Source organism: Moschus berezovskii, chromosome X (genome assembly GCF_049115385.1).
Source record: "Moschus berezovskii isolate FMDL1 chromosome X, NW_MosBer_1.0, whole genome shotgun sequence".
Taxonomy (NCBI): domain Eukaryota; kingdom Metazoa; phylum Chordata; class Mammalia; order Artiodactyla; family Moschidae; genus Moschus; species Moschus berezovskii.
The window spans coordinates 63,944,805-63,967,382 of NC_142488.1; the positions used below are offsets into that span (position 1 = coordinate 63,944,805).

At 46.4% G+C, this 22,578-nt stretch overlaps 1 protein-coding gene across 9 annotated transcripts in view; it reads left to right on the forward strand.

Moving 5' to 3' along the window:
* LOC129535223 (NHS-like protein 2) overlaps positions 1–21,807 on the forward strand; it is a 93,450-nt gene extending 71,643 nt beyond the window's left edge. For 3 of the 9 annotated variants that reach the window (XM_088834099.1, XM_088834100.1, XM_088834097.1), the window contains exons 2-4: positions 7,228–9,555; positions 11,504–11,636; positions 12,510–21,807. In XM_088834099.1, coding sequence (XP_088690225.1) covers positions 7,228–9,555; positions 11,504–11,636; positions 12,510–12,834 — 2,786 coding nt within the window. In that variant the 3' untranslated portion in view covers positions 12,835–21,807. Of the gene's footprint in view, positions 1–9; positions 166–3,341; positions 3,470–3,775; positions 3,972–5,335; positions 5,882–7,227; positions 9,556–11,503; positions 11,637–12,509 lie in introns of those variants that run through there. The other 6 variants (XM_055393878.2, XM_088834094.1, XM_055393879.2 and 3 more) reach the window with 5 other exon arrangements.
* Positions 21,808–22,578: the final 771 nt, after the last annotated feature.

The following is a 22,578-nucleotide window of genomic DNA, read 5'->3' on the forward strand; positions in this document are numbered from 1 at the left end:
CTTCCCTAGCTGCAGCGAACTCGGGTCGGGAAAATGCGACAGCGACCGCCCACTCGAGGTCGTCATGGCGACAGCCAGTGAACGTGTTCCTCTCCTCGGGCAGGCCCCCGAGTGTAGAGGAGCTGCTTCGCGAGGCGCAGCTCAATCTCCAGAGCCTGTTGCAAGGTACTGAGAGGGAGGGGGGCTGCGGCCAGAGGCCACGGGCCCAGCAGCGGCTAGAGGGAGGCGACGAAGAAAGGACAGGGACCCGCGAGAGAAAAAGAGAGACTAGTAGAAAACCTATTGAAAAACAAAAGGCACGCTTGCCATCTTTCACCTTCCAAACTACTGACCCCAAAAGACCCTAATTTTAAGGCTGTTTACACCCCTTCCCCCCCCCCCCCCCGCTTACTTTTGTTCAGTTCCCTTGTCTCTGGGGGAAAAGGGACAGGCCGAGACAGAGCCGTGAGTCAAGTCATTTACAAAGAGCACTAGATGACAGACTCCGAAAATGTGGTCTACATACCCTCAGGTCTTCTCTTGCCACATCACCCAAGCCTTTGGAATTCTGGCACCCAAAGACAAAGGAGGCATCAACAGGGTCTCCCTCTCTGGGCTTCACTCTCTCTGCTTTTGAAATGACCTGTTCATGTGTCTCATGGGTCACTCCTGCCTCACCAAGTAAGCCCAATACACAGCACTCAGACTTCATCTCATCCCCAATCCCCAACTCAGTGTCTTGGAGGCATACTGATGAGTGCCTTGTACACAAAGCTGGGTCCACACTGGCAGAGAAACAGCCCAGTCATAACACGCGAGCAGTCAGACTGCGCACACCAGGTGGAGTGAGAAAACCCGTACTTTGAAATCAGGCAGAGACAGAATCTGATTTGAATCCCACACCTAACTAGCTGTGTGACATTAAGCATATTACCCAACCTCTCTGAGCTTCAGATTAGTCAGTCATCTTCAAAAATGGGGGTTCCAGTTCCCCACATGGCAGAATTTTGTGATAACTGGAGAATCCCAGGGATGGGTGAGCCTAGTGGGCTGCCATCTATGGGGTCGCACAGAGTCAGACATGACTGAAGCGACTTAGCAGCAGCAAACCAATTAGCGGAGGATTCTGGTGGGCTGCAGTCCATGGGGTCGTGAAGAGTCAGACTGGACTGAGCGACTTCACTTTCACTTTTCCCTATCATGCATTGGATAAGGAAATGGCAACCCACTCCATTGTTCTTGCCTGGAGAATCTCAGGGACGGGGGAGCCTGGTGGGCTGCCGTCTATGGGGTCGCACAGAGTCGGACACGACTGAAGCGAATTAGCAGTAGCAAACCAATTAGCAACAGTGTCTGGTGGGTGGATAAAATGATACTGATAAAAGGCAACATCAACTCCTGACTGGTGTCCTTGGAACACAGGCTGATCTTGACACAATGTTACAATTAACGTAAAAGAAAAAAACAACGTGGTCCCTGATAGATCTTACAATATGAAAAACATACACATTGACCAGTGGGATTTATCCAGTGTAAGTGGCAAGAGGATTAAAACTCAATGCTATGAGAGAAACTCTTAGGGTGCTGCAAATATCTGGATGGAGATTACAAGGGGAATGCATATATCAGAATTCACTGAACTGCACACTGAATATTTGTGTCTTTTACTGTAGGTAAGTTAGATCTCAAGAAAAAAAAATACAAATAAAACCTCAGTGCTAGTCACAAGCTCCTTCTACCCCCCAGGCACTCATTGTCCCACTCGAGGCTCTTTTCCAAGCAGAGAAGCCCTTCCTCCCTCTTCCTCACTCCAATCCTTATATTTTCTTCCAAGTTCTATGCTTGCTGACTCCAAAAAGACCTTTAAGGCTAGTTCTGCACTTTGCATCATTCCCTCCCTAAGCACTCATACAAGGCCCTTTGTACCATCTAGCTCAAAAGGACTTGTATAGTTCTGAACGGATTTTCCTTTCATTTGTTCATTTACTCATTCTTCTGCTAATCCCAGGTACATATTTTGTCCACCTAACCAGACTGGGCTTCTCAGTGTAAAAGATCACATCTCTTAGAACTCTCAGGTTGCCGGGAGCACCTGGCATAGGGCTGGATCCACAAGAGGGCATTTGTTGAGTGAACATTAAAAGCGCAAAGGGGTCTACCAGCTGTCATTTGTGCATTACCAACAAAGGCTAACTTTTATGGAGAAAAGAAAACTTCAGGGTGGCCACCCAACTGGACAACAGCCATGACCCCCGCCTCCCTGCCAGGGCAGTGGCAGGCTTAGAGAAGCAAGATTCCAAGGGACACCATGAGCCTTGTGTCCTGATGAGAGGAGCTGCCATGCAGAAAGAGTCAGTGTGCTCTGTGTGACCATCATGGGCAGAATGAGGACAGGTGGGCGGAAACCTAGAGGGAGGTAGATTTCACCTCAAGATAAGGAAGAACTTTCAATATGCCTGAGAGCCCCAACTGTCCTTGGATGGAATGAGCCACCTTGGGAGGAAGACTCCTTCCCTTCTCTGCAAGCAGGTGTGTGCGGAAGCTGAAGAAACACCTGGAAGGGCTGCTGAGGAGGAAATGGGAGCCCAGAATGAAACGTTGGACCAGAGAACCCTCAAGTCCCTTCCTGACTCCAAGTTTCTATGAGTCTTCAAGTCTCTGTTCAAATGTGCAAGCTCTGACTGTTGGTTCTTTAACCTCACTTCCTTCATTCACTGAATCCATCACTTAAATAAAACCCATTCAAATCTTCTGCATCCTTCTTATTCCCTGACAATGTCCCTAAACTTATCTTTCTCCTCTGCCACTACCTCCGCCTTCCCTCTTTCACCTTAGCCCCCCTGGAACTGACATCGCCCCCCACCACAGTGGGGCTAAGGTGCAGGGAACCAAGCCCTCAGAGGCTGAGGTAAGAGTTCTCGGCATCCAAGGGAATGTTCAACATTGGACTTCCTAAGGCAAATTTCTTTGTGCTTCACACAGGTCATGTCCCTGGGAGGTTTGCGTAAAAACCTAAAGAGCTGCAGGGCTTCAAAGAGAGGGCCTTGGAGCAAAGAGTGGCCAAAGACATCTGCCTCCTGAGCCTCTTCCCTGAGATGAACACTTAACCATGGGGGCCATGGAGACAAAGGTTTAGTTCCCAAACCAGCACAACTCAAATCCATTGACTCTCTTTTCTTCTCGTAGGAAGTAGGCATTTTTCCATTCCTGAATCCAGAGGCTCAGACGCTGGGAACTAACCTAAAGAAACAATGCGAGTCAGACCTGGCAGCTAGAGCAGGAGCCCCAAGCTTGTGGTCTTTCCCCAGCCTGGCGCTTGGCCGTGGCTCCCTAGAGTGTGTATCCACTGTGCTGTTTTTCAGAAGAATATGAGGAACAGTACTCGGAGGCCAGACTTCTGGGGCAGACCTTCCGCTCTGATGATGAGGCCCCTGAGTCCACTCCCAGCCCCAGGCTCCAGTCTGCCAGGCGTCTGGAGTTTGTACTGATGGTGAGTTGCCTCTTCCCCCACCTGGGAGAGCCGGCATGCAGAGCTTGCCCCATGCCCATTGACAGGGGACCTGAAAAAACTTTCGTTACCCACTGGAAGCTGCTACTTACCTCTGCTCACCAGCAGAGCCATCCCGAGGCCCCACTGAGGTGGGCCCTGCACAGCAGGCATCTGGCCTGGCAGCCTGTCCACGCTTTCCTGCCTCCCAGATGAAGCCTCTGACCACCCTGCCTAGACAGCCATCCTGCGGGCACAGCTCATCTCCAGTTGGAAGCACACCCTTCCCATCACCTTCTTTCCCAACAGCCCACAAAATGGCAGCTGAGCGAGGATGAGACTACCATGCAGGGTGTGAGGGCCCCTGAGGCCTCCCTGAGCCTGCCTGCCACAGCCGACAAGCAAGCTGCCTGGAATAGTCCCTTTCCTCTGCCCATCCTAGAGGAGAAGCGGTGGCTTCAGTCTTGTCCCACACACTCTGACATCGTGCCCATCAACGTCTCCGGTAGAGTCGCTTAGCATCACCTCTGTTCGCTTCCCTCCATGCCAACTATAGATCATCCTGTCCAAATGCACTGGATGCTGGGGGAGGGAGCAAGACTTTCTTTGCTACTGGCTCACCCTGCACTGTCAAGATCGATCTCACCAGGGAATGGAGGCATGCTCTTTCTTCACTTTCTACTGGCCCTGCCACGCTAACTGAGACCATTTGATGGCAAAGGAAACTCTCTTACCAGAAAACTCTAAAACTTTATGAATTTGTGTGCTCTTTGGAGCATTGTGGAAACTTAGAGTGTATGAGTTATGTTTGGCTTGGGGAAGTTTTCATGGTCCAGCCAGAAGCTGGGTTTGGAGCATACAGATAGGAGTTTCAGGGGACTTGTGGGGTTCAGGGTGCTGGTGGTAAATAGTGAGATCAGACACAGAGCACAGACCAAGGGCCTTGCAGCACTTTTGAGTCATCACTCAGTCTCCTAGTAGGGGTGGGCCTCCTCCTATTGTGTAAGATCAAAGAGGAACCTGGTACTACCTTGAGATGGGAAAAATACTGTACACAGCTCAGCTGGCTTTTTCTCTGGGGACATGTGGAACCTGTACCATGCCCATTATTAATTCATTCACCACACTTCACCAGCTATAAGTGGAAGAAGAGGAAGGTCAACCATTTCAGAAGGAGATAGGGCCAACAACTTGATGAGATCAAGACCTCCTAACCCAAGGGGACCAGAATCAGCCTGTGGTGTGCTGGAAAAAGTTGATGAAGATGATAAGGACAGCTCTGGCCACAGGTGGTGATACTCCCTGGATATGAGGTCATCCAGTGCCACTGGTGTCATCTCAGGAAATCAGAGGCAGGAAACAGAGCCCAGAGCCTCAGGAGATGTACCCAGAAGTGTGAGGGCTGAGAGGGAAAGCTCATAAAGTGATGGTGGGCACTTTGTTTTTGAACTTCTACCTTGCCCTCAATGAGGCTGGCCCTGTGTTTTGTCCACAGAGCCACTTGCTAGGGAGGGGGGTACCTCTGTGTCCATGGGACTGAGAGGGGAGGATTTGGTTAGCCAGCTGCTGAAAGAGAGACAGTGGTGGGAAGCAGTGAACTTCACTCCCCTGCCCTCACCCTGTCCTTGCCCTAGCAATTCCACAGAAGCAAAGACTGAGCCGGCGCTTTGAGAAAGGTAGATCTCAGTCACCACGCAGGGTGAACTTTGATCAAACGTGATCAGGGGGCTGGAGAGCAGGTTATCTGACTGCTTCCTGGATGCCGGGATGGGGCAATTTCTTGGAGACACTCACTGGCCCAAGTTAAAGCATTCTCTGAGAAAAGATTGCAATCAAACACCATCTAATCTCAACCTGTCTCTCCACTTCAGGGGTTCTCACCCCAGGTTGTACCTCTGAACAATCACCTGGGGAGTCTGAGAAAATGCTTCTACCTGGGCCCTATTCCAAGAGTGTTAAGTGTTCTGAGATGGGGTCCAGTTGTTAGAGTTTGAAAAGCCACCCAGTTTATTTCGATATAAAACCAGGGGTGAAAATCACAGCTCTCAGCCACCTAAGACTCACAGGTGACCCCAGGGTGGACCTCTGAAATTCAGCATGCATGCTTTGGAGCTGCGGGTGCCCAGGGCCAAGATGGGAGGGATGGGGAAGAAGGGTCACCTGCCTGAATGCTATTCATTCTCATCGCTACTGCCATCATCCCTTCTCTCTACCTCAGGCCAGTTTCTACCATACTGTGAACAGAAACCAAGATGCACCCAAGTGTCTTTATTTTGGCTACAGGGCAGCAGTTTGATAAACATGCAAGTTTGCGACACTCGTTGTTTAACACAGAGACAGCCGTGAACCCCAAGTCCACCCTGAGGCGGAGGCGGACCATTATTGGATTCTCTAACTATTCCCAGCGAGACCAAGGTGACCCCACCATAGCTGATCCCCCAAACCTTTTCCCTTGCTCACTCTTACCATTTCTGCAGCCCAAGTGTTATTGCTGTGACAGAGAACAGGAGTGATTGGGGGAGAGAGGGACTTTGGACATCTTGAAAAAGGCAATATATTAATAGTAATTAAGGATAACCAAAAGCCTTTTGTAAAGGGCAGCAACTGAAAATGGACAGATTTCCAGGCTAATAAACTTGTTATGTTATTGTTTCCCATTATAAGTAGAATATAGCTATATATGTCAACTTTAGGCGGATAAAGAAGGAAGTCATCACTAAAAGTAGCATCTTCACAAAACCATTACTGCCGTTAAATGAATGCCATCCAAAGAGCACAGACCAGAGAAATGTGAATACAAATTCTGGCCTCTCCACTTACTAACTGTGAGGCCTTAGCCAAGTTCCCTAACCTCTTTGATCCTCAGCTTCTTTATCTGTGAGTGGGGATGATGATTCCAACCCATGGAGTGGTCGTGAGGATTAGAGTTACTGTATGTAATTTTCCTACCATGTGCCCGGTACATCGTATGCATTCAGCAAACAGTGGCTGTTATTATAAATTATCATAAGAGTAGTCATCCTCATCATCATCCTCATAACAGTAATAATTGTTATGTATATGAGAAAACCTTTGGGGGTTTTCAACATCTGAATGGGCTCCTCACATTGTAAGTTATTCTCACTTTCTCCTGTTGCTAATCTAAAAAGCCAAGAATGCAACCAAACTCTGAACTTTTCAGCACATACTCCCAATGTGCTGCTTAACTGAAGGTCACACTGCTGTCCTTTATCAGTTTGAAAGCCTCTGCTCTTATCTCTGGAGAGGTGAATGCTGAGGGCTGTGGTGGCTTCCTAAGCCTGGGGTGAAAACCTGGGAGAAAAAAAAAACATGGCTGTCCGACATGCTACTTCAGCTCTGACAGGCATATTCAAAGCTGGAAAGTCAGAGATGTACATATGTCCCCTCCGTCTTGAACCTGCCTCCTATGGCTGATTCATGTTGATGTATGGCAAAAATCAAACCAATGTTGTAAAGCAATCATCCTTCAATTAAAAAAGATAATTTTTTTTTAAAAGCTGGAAAGTCTTTGGCAGCCATCTGGACAATTCAAGGGCACCCTGTGACTTACTGTGTGGTGATGGGTAAGGACTCAACTTCCCCAGCATCCTCAACTATGGAAAGGAAGAACCAAGGAATTCTGACCAAGCTATTGGCAAATGCTTCTTGACAAAAAATTTGTGATCCTGTCTCTTTGGTGACAGCTGCTGCTGGGGGGATCCCTATCCACACCACTAACATTCTATGTTTACCTCCTCCAGGTCACAGCAATAGCCCCTCAGGCAGTGTGGCCCACTCTACCACCTCAGACATCAGGCCCAGCCACTCAGTTCCAGAAAGCGTTCATGGAAGAGTTGCACTTGGTCAGGAACCTCGGTTCCCAAATCTCACCTCACCAGTTCTAAAAAATCCTTCTAGTCATCCGGAAGAACCTCTCCAGGCATGGGGTGCCACAAAACCCCCTGGAATGGAGAGCATGGGGATGGTGTACAGCATTCCTGGTTCTTGCAATGGACCAACAGAATCGACATTCTCCACTTCCTGGAAGGGAGATGCTTTTACCTATGTGACTTCAAGTGCCACCACTCAGAGCAGTCAAGTCAATGAAAATGGAAAAAATCCTTCCTCTGGGAATTCTTGGGTCTCTCTGCACACACTGCCACCTCTTGTTCCTAAGGAGGCTGCTACCCTCTTTGTCACTCGTGATATCCCAGCAGGGTGCAGTGGGCCTGCTGGCTACTCTCAGCACCCTGCTCAACGAAGCCAAGTATCAGAACGACCCTCCAAGATTGGCCTTCTGACCGGTGGTACCTCAAGGCTGGAGACAGGCCCAGGTGGGGCCAGCAGGTTCCGGGAGCGGTCACTGTCTGTACCCACAGATACAGGTACCATGGGTGTGGACTCTGAGGAGGAGCAGAAGGCCAGTGAAGCCTGTGCCCTGCCTTATGCCAGTGCGAGTTCTGAGGGCAGTAACAGTGCTGACAACATCGCCTCCCTCAGCGCCCAACAGGAGGCCCATCACCGAAGGCAGAGGTCCAAGAGCATCTCACTCAGGAAGGCCAAGAAGAAGCCTTCCCCTCCGACCCGCAGTGTCTCACTGGTCAAAGATGAGCCAGTCCTCTTGCCGGAAGGTGGGTCAGTACTACCCAAGGACCAGAGGCCCAGGAGCCTTTGTCTCTCCTTGGAACACCAAGGACATCACTCATCCCACCCAGATACTCAGGGTCACCCGGCTGTGCCAGCCTTCAGAGACCCAGAAGGTACACAATTCGCCCATCACTGGTATCTTGCTGACTGGAAGTCTGGCGACACCTGCCAGTCCTTGTCCAGCTCCAGCACTGCCACTGGCACCACAGTCATTGAGTGCACCCCGGTTCGGGGCAGCTCAGAGTCTCTGGCCTCCCCGTCCACGTCCAGGGCCACGACGCCTTCCCAGCTTTCCATCGAGGTGGAGGCCAGGGAGGTATCCTCTCCAGGAAGGCCTACTGGGCTGATGTCACCCTCCAGCGGATACTCCAGCCAGTCAGAGACACCAACACCCACTGTCTCCATGTCCTTGACCCTGGGCCACTTGCCCCCTCCAAGCAGCAGTGTCCGGGTGCGTCCAGTGGTGCCTGAGAGGAAGTCATCGCTACCCCCAACATCACCGATGGAGAAAATGTCCAAGTCACGGCTATCGTTTGACCCACCACTGACCTCTTCAACTAGCCTGGATCTGTCTGGAATGAGTATCTCAATCCGAAGCAAAAGCAAGGTGAGCCAGCATCACTCAGATACAAATTTGGGGGCCAAGCTGGCCCAGAAAACTAGCCCCAACCAGCCAATCATGCCCATGGTTACTCAGTCTGACTTACGTTCTGTTCGCCTGAGGTCAGTCAGCAAGTCTGAGCTGGAAGATGACACTGAGAGCCCTGACTATGCTGAGGAGTCTGGAGCTGAAGTCTTCACCTTGCCAGAGAGGAAGATGAAACCTCCCATAGCCGAGAAGCCCCCTCTGGCCCGAAGGCCTCCAAGCTTAGTCCACAAGCCACCATCTGTCCCCGAGGAGTACCCACTAACTTCGCCTACCTTGGCTATGACTCCTAAGAGCTCAATTCAGCACCTAAGGCCACTCCCTCCAGATATCTACACAGGGGTGCGGAAATCAAAGTCCTCCAGCTTCCCTGAGAGCAGAAGCCCAGGGGAGTCCACAGCACCCTCATCTCTTGTTTTCACGCCTTTTGCCAGCTCCTCTGGCGCTTTCTTCTCGGGAACACAGCAGCCTCCCCAGGGAAGCATGGAGGATGAGGGCCCTAAGGGGAGAGCCCTGCCTGAAAGAATTAGCCTCCAAAGCCAAGAAGAAGCTGAGAAAAAGAAAGGCAAGATTCCACCTCCTGTACCGAAAAAGCCCAGCGTGCTGTACCTGCCTCTCACTTCACCCATGGCTCAAGTGGAGGCCTCTGTGACTGAACCAAGACTGCCCCTCAGCCCCATCATCACCCTGGAGGAAGATGCCAAGAGTCTCCCAACTGATGACCATCTGCCATCTGCTGGCACAAGGATGACCTCAATGCCACAGTCCAACAGTGAAAGGGAAGCACGTCCTCCAGGTTAGTAAAATTTCTGTGAGCTTTTCCTTTCAATCCCAGAAGAGACAAGAGTGAGGATGGGGTGCCAGAGGCAGAATCAAATGCCCCCAGATAGTGAGCCTGATCCAGGGCGACCAAATCCAGAGGGTACACCTCTTGAGGTTTGAGTTACTCTAAATTGGTCTCACTCTCCTTGGGATCAGGACTGATCCGGGGATCGGGGGGATCTCCACAGCGATCAGTGGAGTATGGGCCAGTATGGAACCCCCAGTGGTGAGCTAATGAAATCAAACTAGGTCTCAGCACCCTAGAACCTTAGAAACCCATCTTCCTCCTCAGGCAGGCATCTCCTGCCCTAGGAACCGTCTCTCCATCTCAGTAGACAGCACTTTTCACCAGCTTCCACTAAATTTAGTTTCATGCATGGGATTAAGTACCCTCCTTGTCTGAGTTCAAGTGCCATAGCAGGCTGGCGGGCTTCAAGCAGTGTAATATTTTACCACTAGCAGCTTCTCTTAGTGTTTTCTAGAGGAAAGGGGGCTCACTTTCTTGGATGGTTTGAGCCTATCTCTGCCTGGAACCATAAGACCAAGCTAGATGATATTTCTCATCCTTTGGGATTGCTTTTTTTTTTTTCTTGTCTCTTTTTGCTTTAACTGTGGTATGCTATGCTAAGTCACTTCAGTCGTGTCCGACTCTGTGTGACCCCATAGACGGAAGCCCACCTGGCTCCCCCGTCCCTGGGATTCTCCAGGCAAGAACACTGGAGTGGGTTGCCATTTCCTTCTCCAATGTGTGAAAGTGAAAAGTGAAAGTGAAGTCGCCCAGTCGTGTCCGACCCATAGCGACCCCACGGACTTCAGCCTACCAGGCTCCTCCATCCATGGGATTTTCTATACATATAATGTAAAATTTACCATCTTAACCATTTTGAGGGCTTCCCAGGTGGCACTAGTGGTAGAGAACCTGCCTGCCAATGCAGGAGACATAAGAGATACACGTTCAATGACAGTCAGTAAGATCCCCTGGAGGTGGAAATGGCAAGCCACTCCAGTATTCTTGCCTGGAGAATTCCATGGACAGAGGAGCCTGGTGTGCTCTAGTCCATAAGGTTGCAAACAGTCGGACATGACTGAAGCAACTTAGCATGCATGCAGCCATTTTTAAGTGCACAGTTCAGTAGGTGTTAAGCACATTTATAGTGTTGTGCAACCATCACCACCATCCATCTCCAGAACTCTCTACATCTTGCAAAACTGAAGTCAGTACCCAGTCAACAATAACTCCCCATCATCCTCTCCCCCCAGCCCCTGGCAACCACTCTTCTACTTTCTGTCTCTATGAATTTGACTCCTATAGGGACCACATGTAAGTGGAATTATATAGTATTTGCCTTTTGATGACTGGCTATTTCATTTAACATAATGTCCTCCACGTTCATCTGTGTTTCTCATCCTTTTTGAAACCCTTAACACAAACATCAAAATCTTATGGCCTTCCTTAAGCTGATTTGGATTTTCAACATAAGTTAAATCATTGTAACTAAAACAAACAAGTCAGAGCCACAGGTAATTTTAGAATCTGCTTCCTCAAACTCCACAGGCTCCCTCTGAGATTCAGATAGGTCCCACTTCCACCCACTGGTTGAGTCATTGCTTTAGATTGTTCTCAGCTCCTTGAGTTTTAAAAATGATACATTTAAAACAAGAGAATGTTCAGGAAATCTGAGCATTGTTGTAAGGGAGGCAGGAGAAAACAGGGACCCAGGCTGGTCTTCATCACTGCCTCCACATTGCGCAGGCCAAATCACTAACCTTTGGAACATCTTGTTCTCTGCAGAATGGAGACAGCAAGTCTCTGCCCTGCTGCCCTCCCAGAGTTGCTCTGAATATCAGATGAAATACATCTGAGAATGTGCTTTGTCCTAATGATTGTGGTCAAAGTAATTCTTTCTGGTTTTTATGCCTAGGGAGTTTGATGGAACCAAGCCCTGAAGAAAAAAGTGTAATCAGTGATAAAACAGCTGAATGGATTGCAGAAGATGATGATGATGTGTTTGTGGCTTCACGAACAACTGAAGATTTATTTACTGTGATCCACAGGTCTGGACCAATTTCTTTAATTCCCATTATAATTGCCTTCCCTCCTTATACCAGAAGAAAAACTGCTACCTCTAAGCATTAGATTGGAAACTGGAGACTAAGTTCAGATGTCCATTATGTGAACACAGTCCAGGGCCTCACATCTCTGATTCACTGACATCTTCGGGTGAAGTGGAGGAGGGGCAGGCAGGGAAGGGAGGACCAGGTGCGGAGTGAGAGGCCCCTCGTCTCTTAGCAACCACATGGCCTATTGTGGCTCCATCTGCTCTCTCACAGCTCTGCCTACAGTCAGAGACATTTAACCCTTCACAGGATTCCTGTACCAAAAGAAAAAAAAACCCACCTCTCAAAAAGTAAAGTGGGACACCAGGCGAGCATCAAAGCAGGAACTTAGCCAAAGGATGACCACACGGGGACCCAGTTGTAGGCAAAGGATGACCACATGGGGACCCAGTTATTGGACTGGGACACAAAGCAGGGATTCAATAGTGAGGAAACTGTAAAGAGCCCAGTTACTGGAGTTGGAGCACAAGTTCAGAACAGGATCAGCTCCCAGGCTGTCTTGATTCAGAGTCACTGAGCTACTAGCCTTGACTCCTTAAATTCTTCCTTGGTCCCAGAACTTGGGCAGGACTGAGCCTGCAGGCACAGGCCCAGTGACTCCAGATGTGGGCATTGAAAGGAGTATGGGGACAGGGGACCATGAGGAGCTCTGAGGACTTAGCAGAGAGAGAGAAAGCTGGTAGGCACGACTGCTCACAAAGCTGTTGCATGGAAGTTCCCAGATCATGTCACTGACACTCATGACACTCTATGAAGCATTAGGAAATGTTTGTGCGTGAATTCACTGAAAGCACCCTTTCTCATATTTAGGTCCAAAAGAAAGCTGCTTGGCTGGAAGGAACCTGGTGAGGCCTTTGCTGGCAGCAGCAAACCAAGCTCCCACTCACCAGTAAGGAACCCACCTGAGTCTCCGGTCAGTGAGTTGGCTGCTTCTGCAGGGTCAAGCGGCAGTGCCAACCTAGATGCTGGCAGAAATGATGATTTCAAGGCCTTGCTACAGAAGAAGGGAAGCAAGACAACTCCAAGGTCCCGCCCCTCAGCAGCCGAACTGCTGAAGACCACTAACCCACTGGCTCGGCGAATTATTGCACAATTTTCAAAAGACTACAAAACCCCTGATAACCCCAGTACCTAAGCCCTGGGTTCAGCAGGCAAGGTTTAGTTACTAAACTTGAGTAGAGAAGGGGGAAGAGGAAAAGAAGGTTTTGAAAATGAACATAACAAAAAAGCCTGCATTTCTTTGACGTTAACTTACACTCTGGACAGCAGGAGAGAGGCCCCATCTAGAACTAAATTTATCAGGCACTTTAATCATCTTCAGACATTTTACATTTTCATACTTAAAATCTTGCCATTACTGAGTGCCGATTTTCTCCTTATTTCCCCCAGTGGTATGCACTTAGAAGAAATTCTCAGATGCAAGGGTACATGTGCCATCTTTTCAGTCAATCACCAGGCTGCTCCATCCCTGGCTCCTGTCACTGAGGGGCACAGTGAGAGAGCAGTTTGAGGGCTGCCAGTCCCAGGGGATATAGGGTGCCAATGCTGATTATTCACTTTCCCATCAAGGCCCTGATGACCTTGTGTGGAGAAACAGAAGGACTCTAATGCCTCTTCAACCACAGTATAACTCTCTCCCATGAGAGGTTTGCAGGTGTGCGCTTATTTCGGCATGGGGTTGATTGGATGGCTTTTGTAGTGCAAAATATGAATGTGACTCTGTCCTGAACTTCATGCCTTTTTCAGTTTGATTGTCTACACGGAGATCAGGGTGATGAGTTTCAGTAAACATATAGACCTCCCCCTCCTCACTCCTCTGCTAGAAAAGGTCAGAACTGGGTTGCTTTGGATGAACCAAGCTCAGTCAACAAACAAGGCAGGCATTTGTTCACTCACATCTACCCAAGGTAACTCACACATGTGCTTTGAGATCCTTCAAGTGTCTGCCACCAATGATAGCTAGTGTCTGTGCCCAGCTCGTGCTGCATTCGAAGAACTCTGGTTTCATTTGCATATAGCATTCATTACAGGAAGTCATTACCTGAAGGAAGAGCATCCTCAGAGGCTCAAGGAGGACAGAAAGTAAGTGTAACTTGCCCACCACCATTCAGTTCAGATTGTGGTTTGTGGTTGGTTTTATTTTGTTTGAAGGAAATCTTCCTCTGTTCCCAAGCCAAGAACATACACACTAAAAGGATAGATCGAAAATCTGAAAGGCGGCCTTGCAAGTTACTGTGGGCCATACCCCCAAAAAAGGGCTACTTTTTGCCATTTAGGTTCTGCTGTTTGACCAATTTTCAATTAACCATGCTAGGGGAGAAAGTAAGAACTTTGTTAAATGGGATGCTGACAGAGCACCAGAACAATCATTGTGACCCCTTCCCCCACCCCCTGCCAAAGCTTATAGACACTAACTATTCCTGTCAGTTCAATTTTCTAAGCAAAGCAAGAGCCGTGATTCATTTGATTTTCATATGTCTGGTTTCTGAGAGGTTGAGGGGGAAAACAGACAGCTTTGAACAAAGAAAACTGGCTGACCAATAATGGAAAATTAATTGTCCGCCATTCCCAAGAGGGAAAAAAGAAAGTCAAATGAAATTCACAAAGAGGGTATCCTGAACCTCTTTCTCCTTTACCCCCCACCCAACAGATTCATTGGTCAACCTCTTGGAGGATGTGGAAACGTCCCCCCAGAGACAAGCAGATCTTGATTTTGATAGGTCTCAAAAAGAAGCAAACCCTTTAGCCCAGCTGCCCACACAGCAGACATAGAAGCTGGAAAACCACACTAAGTGCTGAGGGGACTTGGGCCTCTCACATAGAAGGCCTAGGCCTGGGCCCTTGGTTGGTACTGTTTTGAATTCTAGACTTCTGAGTACAGACCAGGCCCATCCACTCCTTTGCCATCAACACCTCCCCCTGATTTAGACAGAAGCTACTTCAAATAATAGACAGTTACCAAAAGCTCAGTTGCTTTTGAAAGCATTCCAACTAGTTGGTTCAAAGGCCCTGACCAGATTTCAGAGGTTTTGCCTGAAGTAAAATAAGATTCATTCCTAGCCTTAATTTATATACAAATACCACCCTTGTCTGCCCTCAACTCAGAATTTCAAAGGACAGAAACATTTTCCTCTGTGGGGAAATGGAGTGTTCGTTCTTTTGCCTAACAAAAGTGAAAGACTGCCCAGGCCCTCTACTCTTGAACCATTATGAGCTATAAAACAGTATGAGACTCACATCATATAGGACTTACTACTTCTGCTGACTTTTTGGAAGCTTTTTGTTTGCTACTTTTGTCTCTCCCCTCATTTTGCCGCCTCTGGTGGTTTTCCCCAAAGATTCTAAAGCTGAATACCCAGACATCTTGACGTTTTTCAATTACCCTAAGTCTTGCTTTCCTCTGCAATATTCTGCATGCCTGCAATTTTTAGAAAGTCTTATACATCTCCACTATGGCCCTCCAATACAGTGTTATTCCCATTAGCAGAAAAGGATTCAGGGCAGAGATGGCATGGTCAGAGGTAACATTGAGGAGTGGTAATAATCATTTAATATCGCAACAGGTGGATCTAGTCCTAAACAAACAACCAAACTATAGAATTTCTATCAATCTTTGATGAACATCATACCACACAGCTCTCCTAGTCCCAACACTCAATGTTTTGCTTCCCCTTGTTTGTCATAACACCAACTCTGTCTCCCATCCAGGCACAAGCTGCAGCGTTTGCTGCCTTCTGCACCTACTCTGCCAAGACTGGAGAAGAGAGGCAGAAAGCCCCCTCCAGTAACGCTTTCAGAAAACCCACTGTTGGCACTATTACTAGTGTAAATAAAAATAATAATCTTTGAAGGTGGAATACAGAAAGGATTCAGATTAAATGAAGTTAGCCCCAGGAAATCAACTTCCAATTCAGGTTGTTTCTGTCCCTTTGTTTCCTCTGATTCCAACTAATAGCAGCAGGGTTCTCTGCTGGACTGACTTCTGTCTAGTCAGGAGTGGAGCTAGTCATCCCCAGGGGAGGAGGTTAATCTGTAGCTAAGAGCACTTTGCCCTTGGTGGATATTCATTATGTGTTTGAGGTTCAAAGGTTGAGGGTGAAGAACAAGTCATTCTCAGCACAACAGGAATCTTTGCTGCTGTCTCTTGTCCTTTGCCTGCCTCAGTCTCTCGCCTGGGCCTCCCACCTGGCCCCAACTTGTCCCTCAGTACGTATTCCTGTGAACTACATCCCCAGCCAACAGCTCACCCTTTAAAGAGGCAAGATCATAGGAAGCAAAAAAGCTCATATTAGCTTACTGACCACAAATCAACCAGTTGATCTGGAAACATTACCTTGAATGTACAAAGACAGAGGAGAGTCTGCAAGGCTCTTATAACAAGAGTGTCACCAGACACCCATTTTAATTCTCCAATGACACAGGTCATATTGTAATCCCACAAGACCCATCAGTTTGAGCAGATCTGTCCATGCACCTGCTCTCTTCCTCATCAACAAACTATTCCCTAAAAGGACAAGTTCATAATCAGTGCTCTGTTCCTCCAGTGCAGCCTTTGATTATCATCAAGTATGTAACACAATGGCCAGCCTTCACTTTAATATGATTTGCCAGGGCCAGGGCTAGAGTGGGGTGAGTGAGGCACCTGGGGTGCAAAATTGAAGGAGGCACCCACTCTCAGGGCCATGTAAGTGCCTTACCCTAATCCCGGCCTGGCAATTTGCACTCTGTAAAGTATTATCAATTTAACTTCTTCCTACGGACTTGTGCGGTTCTTCTGATTTGAGGGGGGAGGGTAACTCCGTATCTGTTGTTGCACCAAATGTTTCATTGCCATCAATTTTTCCATGGTTCTAAACCTTTGTATGCCTATACATCAAAGACTCTTCAATATTATCAGAAAACATGGTTGATTTCTAAGTAACCTGCTCCAAGTGGCAAGTTAGCACTCATTTCAGTAGGAAATGAAGGGACAGCCCTTCAGCAAAATAGTGAATGAGTTGGAGGTCTGTCATTGGCATCCTCTGTCTCCTCTTTCTGCTCCATTCCCCACAGACCTTGCTTCTTGGTACCAACTCTCCTGAATGCCTCCTTGTTTGTCCTCCTCCTTGCTAAGGAAAGCATGCTCTCAGGAAAGGAATAAATTCCTTTACTTTGAGATTATAAGGCTTATTAAAACCTCTTTGGAGGGTCACTTGCATTTTAACAGGGAAAAAGCCTTAAGCCAAAGGAATGATGTTCTACTTGTAGAATTTTAGGCATCTGTCAGTTACAGAAGTATATTTTTCACCATGGAAAGGTCAAATTCATGGATAACTAATTCCTAAATATAGAAAATACCTTAATCTCCTGAACTATCTGAGTAAATTGCTGATGGTCAATTAAATTCTCCTGATTCTCAGTGCTGTTCAGTATGGTTTCTACCAAGGGAGTCTCAGAAATGGCTACTCAAGACACTTAGAAGGCCTAGATAATTCTTATTCTACCTTAACATTTTTACACAAATGCAATTAGTACTACTTATCATTTGAGTAAAAAACAAAGGATTTAAAGAGTTTGTGAAAATGTGTCTTCTTTATGAAAGGTGAAACTGTCCAATAAGTGACAGATCAATGTTAGCCACCTGGTATCAGTGGTGATTATTAAACTTCCTCAAGGTGCAGATTTACTGCACGAAGCCTTGGCCCCAACCCTTATCTGTGTTTTGTGCTACCACTTCTTCTTGGTGTGAAAATGAGACCAGATCTATTCCAGAGTATGGTCCCTCCAAAGCCTTTGTGTGTATTTCAGTTCTAAGTGACTAAACTATTACGGATTTAAAATGGTGAGAGAGTGAGAAAGAGATGCAAAGAGCTAACTTTGTGAAAGGGCGGCAAAAATGATAAGGATTTTAACAAAGATATGAAATAAATTTTTTAATAATCTGAAACACTTTGTAGAGGAATACAGTAGGAAATGGTCATAGGCACACATTTGAGGCACTTTTAATAAGTTTAGCAAAAAAATTTGCAGAAGTAATGGTTATGTGAAATAGGTATCTACTTCTGTTTAGTAAGGTCCAAAATCTAGGCCAGTGGTTCTCAAAGCATGGTCCCAGGACCAGCAGCAGCAGTATCCGAATAGTGTGTGTCTGTGTGTGTGTGTGTGTGTGTGTGTGTGTGTGTTCTAGTGATGTTACTTCTTCAAGCTCCTGAGTCACTATAGCCTCGACTCCAAATGATTCTAGCCTTTTCTATCTTTTCTGCTGTCATTACATTACGTGATCAGTCTCCGGCCATGTGACTTATGTTATCATGTTCATCAGATAATATGTTTATTTGGTGTTAAGTAATTATCATATTGAATCAACTACTTGCTCAACGTGCAAAAACTTTTGATTTGACTTAGCCAGCACATCTGGCCTGTTTTTGGTTTAAAAACAATTTTTTAATCCACAAATAGGAAAAAGAAAAGGTGTTACATTTGTTTGGTACTGCCGACCCTTAAATGTCTATCTTCCCTGCTGTGGCTATTCTCTAGGGAGGTTCTTATAGAAGTAGATTTGATTTTTAAGATTTTGCATATTTGTGGAATTTGATATCAACAAATCTGCAAAAAAATCTGAACTGCAGGAACTAGTTAACTACTCTTTCTTTATTCCTTATGTGGTGTTGAACTCTTTTTAATGTCCAATTTTACAAAATGTTCTGCATGCAAACGCAGCATTGTGCTCATTGTACAAGTCACTGGACACTCATCTCCTCCTCCATATGAATCATGGTGAAGAAATAGCAACATGTATGTTCTTACCTCTCCTAATCAATTGTAAATTACAAATCTTTTCATTAATTTTTAAATGAGATATATTTACTCTGGCTAGTAGTTAAAATTTTATTCTTTTTATTATATTTCATTGCTACTTTTTTCTACTGACTCCAGAGCTTACTTTGGGGATTATTTCTTATTTTTAGATTGTTGTATTGATCTTATTTCTATATTTATCTGTAGTCATGGAATGTTAGTGCTGAAAGGGACCAACCTCTCCTCTTACAGATGAGGAAACTGAGGCCCAGAAAGTTAAATAACTTACACAAGGTCATGCAGTGGCAGGGCCCAGCCTCAATCCCAGTTCTCCTGCCTCTGGGCCCAGCGTTTTTTCATCCAAATCACTGCATTTATGGAAGACCCACAGCTGGCTTCTACTATTATGACACATGAATTTCCCAGGCATGTCAGTGAATAATATATATGCTTTAAGGAAAATGTTCATGAATCCAAAGACAAATCTGATTTTCAGTATAGAAACATTCATTTCCCTCCAAATTAAATATATGTGCCCTACTTTTTACAGTGGATGTTTTCCTCTAAGAGTTCTGTGAAAAACTAAATTTTTATAGATCAAATTCCATGTTTTAAGAGAGAAGCTTCTTACAGAAGGCCATCTTCTGGTGACTTCTCTTGAAAAATGGAAAATGCTCTTGTCCATATCCTTAATGCCTCTATTTTCTTTTTCAGTGTGAACTTTTGTAACTGGTATTTATTTAAAGTAGGGCAAACCAATATAGGCTTTCCTAGAATCTACTTTATTCTTCCCTTATTAAACTTTACAAGATAGATTCAGACTGTTAGATGCTCATGAGATACTTAGTTGTGTTCTAGAAACTTCTTGATATTTTATCAATCCCTGGGCTCAAACTCTATCTCAGTTTTATCAAACAATAACCGAATTTTCTCATCAGTACTGAGCTCTGCATGCTGTTTGTTTTCCAGAACATGCTTTGCCTAATATTCCTTATTATGACTCTCCCTTTAGCTAGTTTCAGGCTTACTTCCAAAGCTCATGTGTACCTCACTAGTGTGGTTTAGTGGAGTTGCAGGCAGTACTCATCAGATGGAGTGGTGTTTTCAGATATCCCATTGTTCCAGTCCTTCTCTTAAACCTGCTCTCGTTTCCCTTTTCAGGAATACTCAGAGATTGGTGGGATTTCCCTCTTCATCTAGACCAAGGTTTGACAAACTGTTACTATAAAGGTCCAGATAGTAACTCTTTCAGGCTTTGTGGGCAAGGAACAGATGTTCTCTGTAGCATAGTCTTCTTCTTTGTTAGTGTTTGTTTGCTTGCTTTCAGTTCAGTTCAGTGGCTCAGTCGTGTCCGACTCTTTGCGACCCCATGAATCACAGCCTGCCAGGCCTCTCTTACAACACTTTAAAAATGTAAATACCATTCTTAGCTCTTGGGCCATACAAAGCTGCAGAATGAAATTGGCCTGCCTGTCACAGTTTCCTGACCCCTGGGTAGGGCATTTCTGTGACCCACGTGATGACTGGGTTGTGTGCTGGGTGATGTGTACACTGCCCTTCCATTTACCACAATGTCAGGCTCACCTGCACAGAGGTGGGTGGAAAGGCATTGCACATGCCAACCAGTACTCTCTGACAGATGCCCTTCATAGACCCTCTCAATCTGTCTCTGGCTCTGTCCCTCTCTCTCTCTCTGACTACCTCAGTGTAGAACCCACATTCTTTTCTCCAGATCTCCTGTACTGGTTATCTAATGTGCCTCTGCTTCCTCGAGTGTGAGTCAAGCTGGCAGGAAAGAATGGTTTTCTGAGTTTTGTTATTTCGTTCATTCCAAACTATGATTGGGGACCCCTGGCCCCGGTCATCAGTCCCACTCTGCCCAATACTTCCATCACATGTTCAGGGCCATCTCTGGAAAGTCTGGTGGCCCAGGCCGTGAGATTCCAGTTCAGTCTACAGTTCCCTAGGAAAATCACCACCTCTCTTGGTTCCAGTGGCTGGTTTTAAAATCTGAAATGTCCATGTGCCCTTTTTAATGTGATTTGGACTTGTTCAAGACTCAGCCCCAGCAATGAAACCAGTGAGGTATGGAAGGTGTTCTATGTCCACAGTTTTCCCTACCTAAACCGCCTGCATCCCTGACCCCCAGCCCCAGGAATAGGCTCCTTGGGATGCCCCATGCAGCACCACAGCCAGCAGGCATTCAGCACACTGCCACCTCCTGTTTTCTGAACCTCTAAAAAGATTCCTTAAAGCTCCTCCACATGTCTCTTCATCTCACTCCTGTCTCTACCTCTCATGCTGCTTGGGAGTGTAAAGCTCAGTTTCACATTTTCACATTTGCTCGTATAAATATTGGAGGATACGAGTGAATAACAAGTTATGTGCCTGTGTGTGAGAACATGGTCTGATGGGGCTGGTCAAGGAGTAGGGGATAGTGGGGGCTCCTGAGACATTTCCCTTTTCTTGTCTTTTGAAACCTTCTTTCCACTGGCTTATGCTCACTTCTCCCAGGAAGCCATTTGAAGATACTCCTCTGGGACAGCTTTGGACAGCCAACATACAGAGAGCTAGGACTTTAATCCCATATGAATTCTGTCACTTAGACGTATCTCTCAGGATGCAGGATTTTTTAAATCTAAGAACTTTGTTTCTCGGGACCTTTAGTTTGCTTTCTGTCATTTGAGCCCAGGGATTTACCCACTTACTGAAATCTACATTTTTAAAAGATCAGAGACACTAGTAACTTTAGGATTTCCCTATTTAAAAGCATTCATGAAACAGTTCCTTTCTGCCTTTTGATTAGGATTTCCAGCCTTGAGGGAACCAGGCTTGTACCCTGGACTCTAAAGCAGCAAAAGTAACACACTTGCCAAAAGCAAAATGAGGAAGGAGATTGGCTAGTCTCACTCTGCTATCAGGAGGACTTTTGTTAAGTTAGTGCTTACCATTCAGTGCTTACTGAATGAGTGTGACGCGCTCCAGAAAAATAAGGGAGATAGGAACTTGCAGACCAATATCCTAAACTGAAAGACAGTGATGAGGCAATTCCCCCAGTGATGAGAATGTATCCCTGGATTGACATTTCAAGAAGCAACATAAACTAGGAGAAGAGTGTCATCCCAGTCTTTTTGGAATTACAACACAGAATGGAAGGGAGCCCTCTGTGGGGTGATATTACAAAGGGTCTTGTTTGTCTTTCTTTCTTTTTCTTTTTTCCTTTAAAAAAAAAAGCATTCCTCACTGGCTTGCTACCAGCAATTGAACTGTATTCTTTATATAGCTAGAGCTGTTTGTGTCTTCTTAAAATAAACTTTTTCTGTTAAAATCATTTTCTGTTTCATCCTCTGGTTCTCATTGTAGCAATGATTTGTTTATCCAGATACAAAGCCTAGTTTGTGAGTACCTTTTCCCAAGAACACAAGTATGGGGCCCACAAACATGAGTTTTGATTTTCACAAACCCCCAAGAGCCCAAAACAGATGTGCAGGACAGTGTCTTACAGAAACATAACCCATCCATCTGTGAATCTATGTTATATGGGCAGGGAATCCATGCTTGAGGACTTTGTCTCAGGGATTCTCATTCAACTACTTCTGGAAGCGACAAGGGGTCTCAGACAAACACAGCTCTGGTGAAGTGGGCAGTCAGTAGGCTCCTGAGGGCAGGAGGTTGCCATAGCAACTGTGCTCAGGGTATGCACTCCTTCTTTGTTCTCTGATTCAATGAAGCCACCTGGCAGGGGCAGACCAAAGTGAGTCAGGACTGGGAGCAAAAAACGCAGACCAGATGTGGCTCAGATCACCTCCTCCCTCAAGAAGGGAATGGTCCCACCACACTGGTGGTGACAGCTATATTCATGGGTCAAGTCCCATCCAAAACTTTGTTCTCTGGTACCAATTGGCAGGCCTCTAAGGGTGAAGCCCTTGCAACCAGCCTTCTTGTCTTCCCAGTCCCATGCTAGCTCACCTCCCCTGATACCACTGAACTGATCTTCCAAAGAGACACCACAGAGCTAGAAACAACCTAGAAAGTTTACAGGGGAAGGGAAAAGGGCCAGAGCTACTCTCAGACAATAGCAGGTATCAAGACTTAAGGTCAA